The 6,361-nt window shown below is 47.4% G+C and overlaps 1 protein-coding gene across 2 annotated transcripts in view; it reads right to left on the bottom strand.

Annotated features, from left to right (window-relative positions):
• TMEM45B (transmembrane protein 45B) overlaps positions 1-6,361 on the bottom strand; it is a 37,172-nt gene that overhangs the window by 6,305 nt on the left and 24,506 nt on the right. For both annotated transcript variants that reach the window (XR_012236400.1, XM_073603310.1), the window contains exon 5: positions 3,422-3,567. Coding sequence is in view for 1 of the 2 variants with exons in the window: in XM_073603310.1 (XP_073459411.1) it covers positions 3,422-3,567 (146 nt within the window). In the remaining variant the exon portion in view is untranslated. The remainder of the gene's footprint in view (positions 1-3,421; positions 3,568-6,361) is intronic.

Here is a 6,361-nt window from a genome sequence, read left to right as displayed (position 1 = left end):
TATTTATACTTGTATACTTTATTAAAATTATTTTTTTAATGATTATAAATGTATTTTGCATTTATATGAATGGTGTATAGCTGCATTACATATGTGCATTACATTCATTTACTATACACCATTCACATTTAAATAGGGACATGTATGATCTTTAAATATTGATAAAAACAATGTTTTTTTTATAATTAGGTTAATGTATATTGTGTAGGGGGAATTTATCTTTATTATTTTATTAATATGTTGGGAAATAATGTGTGCTGATTTGTGTTAAACTTTTGTATTTTATGGTTCCTCATACTGTAATCCCGCTATATCACACGAGATTATAGTGAGAGGAGCCATTCTCAGGAGTTCCTGGCGTTTGTAGATCGCTCCTCAACTCAACATGAGAAGCGATCTACACACTTTCATAAACAGGCACTCAGAGGAGAGCGATCTCCTCTGAGAATGCCTGAGAACTGAAAAGCGGTATTTTACCGCACTTTCATAAAAGGACACCATAGAGCCCACTTTATTTCCTGGCTGGAGGATGTCCAGTATAATCTGCAGTAGCTCTTCCTCCCTAACTTGACCTGCCTTTTTTATTCATTGGATTTCAGTTCCCTTATTAACTGCTTGCCAACCAGCCGCCGTCATTATACTGTGGCAGGTCGGCACGATCCCGTGAGCCATCGTAGCTATACGTAGGCTTGCAGGATCAGGATAGCAGGCGCACTGCAGGGTGCGGGGGTGCCGATGCTCGTGGCCGACGGTCGCGATGACCGCCGGCCACGAGCGATCGTGGGTATGAGAGGCAGAACAGGGACGTGTGTGTGTAAACACACAAATCCCTGTTCTGTTCGGTGAGGAGTGACAGATCGTGTGTTCCTAATAGCTAGGGACCAGGATCTGTCATTTCCTCTAGGTCAGTCCCCTCCCCCTAACATTAGAAACACACACAGGGAACACAGTTAACCCCTTGATCGCCCCCTAGTGTTAACCCCTTACCTGCCAGTAAAATGTTTACAGTAATCAGTGCATTTTTATAGCACTGATCGCTGTATAAATGCCAATGGTCCCAAAAATGAGTCAAAAGTGTCTGATGTGTCCGCCATAATGTCGCAGTCCCGATAAAAATTGCAGATCGCCGCCATGACTCAGGTTCTCTCACCTCCCCGAGCGGAGAGCTGCTGGCTGTCAATCAGCATCTCTCCTGCTCTGCTCCTCCATGCTCATTGGAGCGCTGAGCTGTGATCAGTCCAGGCAACTGGCGGATCCAGACTTCCTAAGTCAGGATGACGCGCTGCCTGGACTGAACTTGGTGACGTCAGCGGAGAGCAGACTTCAAACCGCTCTCCACTGAAAATGGGTCACAGGAGTGCAAAAATGAATTGCACTGCTGTGACCCTTAGGAGAAGCCCAGCCTAAAAAGCTCAGGCTGGACTTCTCCTTTAAAGGAGGCTTTGGAACACCAGCTCCTTCAGACTGACAACCATCCATCGGGGCATTTTAATATTTGCATAACTCCTCCCAAGAGCCGGCCCACTGCTTGCATCAGGGCTGAGGGCTCTTGAGGGGAGTACTGAGACAGGGTGTTGTAATGTTCTGATCTTCCTGCATTGCATAAAGCAGCCTTGTTCAATCAGGGTGCCCAGGCCAGGCACCCTGTGGTGCCTTGAGGTTTCTTCAGGGGTTGCTTGGCAAAATGCCTAAAAATTGCCCCAAAATTGTATACAAGCCAGCGTGTGGATAAAGCTGCCTTTTAGTTAGACAAAGCCACAGGTTTGCATTGGGCACCATTACAACCTTCTTGAGAGTTCCTTAGCTATGTGATGGAGAAAAACTGAAGCAGAAGAGAAACATTGGAATACTAGTCAGTACTAGTGTGCAAAAGGGTCTATTTGCTTTGAAGGAATGTGTCATGTCTTTGTAGTAAAAAGGTACTATTGGAAGAATTCAGCAGAAGCAGCATTATGCTCCTGCAGGATAGTTATGGCTAGAGATGTCTCTAGCAGGGGTGGATCCAGGGGGGGGCAACGGGGCAATTGCCACCCCCGAGAAATCTGTTACAGCCAGGCCGGGCGGGTGAGCTCCGCGGGCGGCTCCGAGAGCGGGCGGCTCCACCGCGGGCAGATAAGATAGCGGGCGGCTCTGCGGGAGTGCCGGGCAGCTCCGTGTAAGGGTGGGCAAGCAGGCGGGAGAGAGAGCAGATTGGCCGGGCTGCGGGTGGCTCCATGTGTGGATGGGCGGGTGAGACAGGCTAGGTGTGTGTGTGTGGGGGTGGCTGGCCAATCAGCGAGCCAACTGGCAGGGGAGCAGAGAGATGACATCATCTCTCACCGCCCCCACATCTCTGCATTAACTTCCGCCCTCACTGTGCAGGTAGCGTGGGCAGCAGGGAAATTACATTATCTCTCTGCTGCCTGTCTCTGGGACAAGAAAACAAGAGACAAGCAAAACACCATCTTACCTGGCACATGACAATCCACATCTAGTGGCAGATGACGTGGCAAGTGACAATCTGCATCTAGTGGCAGATGACGTGGCAAGTGACAATCTGCATCTAGTGGCAGATGACGTGGCAAGTGACAATCCGCAATGTGTGGCAGATGACGTGGCAAGTGACAATCCGCATCTAGTGGCAATTGACGTGGCAAGTGACAATCCGCAATGTGTGGCATATGACGTGGCAAGTGACAATCTGCATCCAGTGGCAGGTGACGTGGCAAGTCACAATCCACAATGTGTGGCAAGTCACAATCCGCCTCTAGTGGCAGCTGATGTAGCAAGTGACAATCCGCAACATGTGGCAGGTGTCAATCTGCATCTGGTGGCAGGCAAGTGACAATCCATAAAATGTGGCAGGCGATGGTGGCAAGTGACACGCTCGGGGTTCCCACGGATTCTGCATTATGGTGAGTTGAATGATTTCATTTTATATTACAATGTATTAATAGAATTAATGCGCTTCAATCATCCTGACACCATAACAACCATGGTGCCGGGATGATTAAAGCACCAACAACAGCCATTTCCCCGATAAATTGTCCGCAAAAAAAACGTATTTTCTGGCAGTGCCCCTCCCGAGACTAGGCTCTGGATCCGCCCCTGGTCTCTAGCCATCTAAACTGCAGGTTAATGTGCAAAATGCAGATTTATATAGGCCGGTGCGATCAATTAAATTGTTACATGGGTGATCTGTGCAGTCGTCAATCTCTTTCAAATTGACTTAGTGTGAAGGAGACTATCCCATTGCTAGACCCCACACAAATAAGGCTGACCCTTGGGGCAAATTGCTCCATTACCAATCTCTACTCTTTCAGTCTGTCCTAGTGTTGTGTTTGCCTGCATAATGAAACTCAGCCAGTAAGGGGAGCCCACAGTGTTGGCACACACAAAGCCCTAATTCCACTTGGATCCCATTTTCTTTGCCGTTACTTACCAGTAGACCAGGAAATAATTGGCGCTCATGATCAGCAAGGCCACAGCATAATGCCAACAGAAGCACATGGTAATGAACATAATATTTTCGTGATCCTTCTGGTCCCACTCAGCACTTCCTCCTGGCGGATACAGCACAAACGCAATCTGCAAGAGTAAAAAAACATGACTGAGGCCTTCAGATTTAGATGGCGTTGGGTGATGTTGACAACCGAGCTTATATAAAGAAAATCAATGTGAGATAAATACAGGGCTACCACTGATGACTTCCCTCTGAAAATATCACCTTCCTGGCTGTCATGTTGAACCCTTAGCTTAAATGCCTTCTGAGTTATTGTCCTCAAAAATATAAAGTATGAGCTGTAATTTTACTTGCAGCATGCTTGTTCAAAGTTTGGTACTTTATAAGTGCTGAAGGCAAAGACAGACTGGCAAGCAGCATTTCCAGAATGTACTAGGAATCAGGATACCCCATATTTCTCTCATAATAGATGTCCCTGAATAAGAGGATAAAAATGGTATACAGTAACACATTAAAAAGCCAAATATCAGGTATCTTTTAAAGCATAGCAATCTGATTGGCTGCCATGGGTTAAAAATTTCTTTCTGTCACTGCACCCTATAGGCTATTATGACTTCCAGCCTCCCACCAATCAGCTATTTGAAAAAATGGAGCCTGGCTTCGTGGACTCGCCAACAGCAAAGGCATTGTTATGCCTGGCTGCGCTGAAAAAAAAGTGTGTGTATATATATATATATATATATATATATATATATATATATATATATATATATATATAATATTAGTCAAAGCCCTTCATACGAGACAGATGTGAACCACATAAACACGCGACAAGACTTACAACAGAACATAGACCTGAGGTGTGCCCTGGTCTGCTGGTCGGTATGCCAAAAAAAGGAGGCGAAAATACTCGGATAGGGTAGTACCTCTTTATTGGTCCTGTGATTTTTATTGGGCAAGCTAGGAGAAGGCATGTGACATTTCTACCGAAGGGTTCGGAATGTATCGAGCGAAGCAAGCGGATTTCCACCCACCCGATTCTTATAACATGGTCTGGAACCCTGTGCTGAGATGCGGTCGAGGCTGCTCCGATCCGAAAGGAGATGCAAATAAGAATAGCTTTTTGGGGTCCTGTAAGGACAAGAAAGAACTTGATTCAGGTCTTGTACCCGAGAGAGGAAAACCAAGAGTTATGAAATGAAGGACTGCCCCAAGAGATAATCCTCATGGCAAATTAAGCATCCCTAGCAGGGATTGTAGCTGTCTCTTAGTACACCCTTGTGAAAGGGTAAAGTCGTGAATAACCGACCTGATTCAGGCCAAATGTCAGGAGGTAGGCTGGCCTACATGGGGCGAGTGTCAAGATTGTTACCTAGGAAAGTGATGGACTATGCCGGGCCTTCCACTTTATGCATCTAAGATTGTAAGTACGTACGAATGGACGGACTGAGTAACGACTGGTAGCTTGTATCAGGTGCCTCATGATGGAGACCGGCCTGAAGGAAGCTGTATGACAAATGGAATCGTGTTGTATTCGGATCGTTGTGCCGCCAACATGGCTAGATTCGAACCGGGCATTGGGGTGTGTGAAATGAGCGGAGTATGTAAAGCAGAATATCAGCTGAGTTAGGAGTACATACGACCTTACAAATGGATTGGCCTGAGTAACAATTAGTAGCTTATGACAGATGCCTCGCGATAGAGACTGAACTGTAGTAAGCTCTGTGATAGAATCGTGATGTGTGCTGCCGAGGGTACAAAACGTTGTGCCGCTGGTGCCACTGGATTTGACTGCAGGGATGCCTGCTGGGTGTTGGGCTGAGCTGTCACTGGTGGTGAGAAAAGCAGCCTGAAGAGCTTGGCTTTCCTGGCTGTGGCGGGGTAGGGAACGCCCCAATGCCGCAGCTTCGCTGTGAGCTTGGGGTTGGTCCATCCCTTGAGGGATGGCACGCTGCCACACTCTGAACTCGCGGAGAGTAACAGAGGCGAAGGTGAAGTCTTCACTGCCAGTCTGCGACATGGCTCCAGCTAAAGACAAGGAGAGGGGGTGCATGTGCTTAAGAAGAGTCGTAGCGGTATGATAGTGAGCAGAGTTGGATACAGAAAATTTAGATAAGAAGGAAAATGAGAAGGACAGGAAAAGGAACGACAGGCGCAGTGGGGAAGCTTCTGAAGCATTGAATGCTGTTGAGTGGAAATTTAGAAAACTCAAAAGAGTGCATGGCAACCGAAGTGAGCCAGGAGGTGACAAGCCTGGTAACCGATAGCTAGGGTGCCTGTCTGTGCTGAGCACCATCCTGTGGACCAGAGCCCCAGGGCGTTCTGGGGCGAGAAGCTGAAGTCTGGTATGGCCTAAGTAGGAATGTTGCGTTTTGTAGTTCGTGACGTGTGCTCGGTCTGCCAATGCTTGCACTGTCAACAAGCTCAGTCTTTTGTTGACCTTGTCTGCATAGGTGAAGGGTCGCTCTACGAAAACAGAGTGACATGCAAAACAAACGTGTGACAGTAACTAACGCCCCAATGAGCAGTCTAGTCGTGTATGTGAAGTAAACATTTAGTGAAAGGGTGCTGCAGGATGACGTGAGAGAGGAACCCCTGTACTACACACCTGACTGGCACCCTAGTAGTGAAGTCCTAGTTGAGGTCGAAAACCCAGTCGACCGAGAACCTGTAGTAAGGGTGACCTAAAAGTCCTTTTTTTTTCCCTATTATATACCTGGTAAAGTGGAGTTCCACCCAAAAGTGGAACTTACGCTTTAAGCACTCCTCGCGCCCTTACATGCCACATTTGGCATGTCTTTTTTTGGGGGGAATGGGTGCTTAGTTTTGAGTGGGACTTCCTGTCCCACTTCCTGCTTCCGCCTACGCCGAGGAGGAGGGGGAGAGGAATGAGGCTCCGTGCGGCAGCATTGCTGGACT

This window comes from Aquarana catesbeiana, linkage group LG10 (assembly GCF_042186555.1).
Source record: "Aquarana catesbeiana isolate 2022-GZ linkage group LG10, ASM4218655v1, whole genome shotgun sequence".
In the NCBI taxonomy this organism is placed as follows: Eukaryota; Metazoa; Chordata; class Amphibia; order Anura; family Ranidae; genus Aquarana; species Aquarana catesbeiana.
The sequence above is the reverse complement of the archived record's forward strand: the minus strand, read 5'-3'. Positions and strand labels throughout refer to the sequence as shown.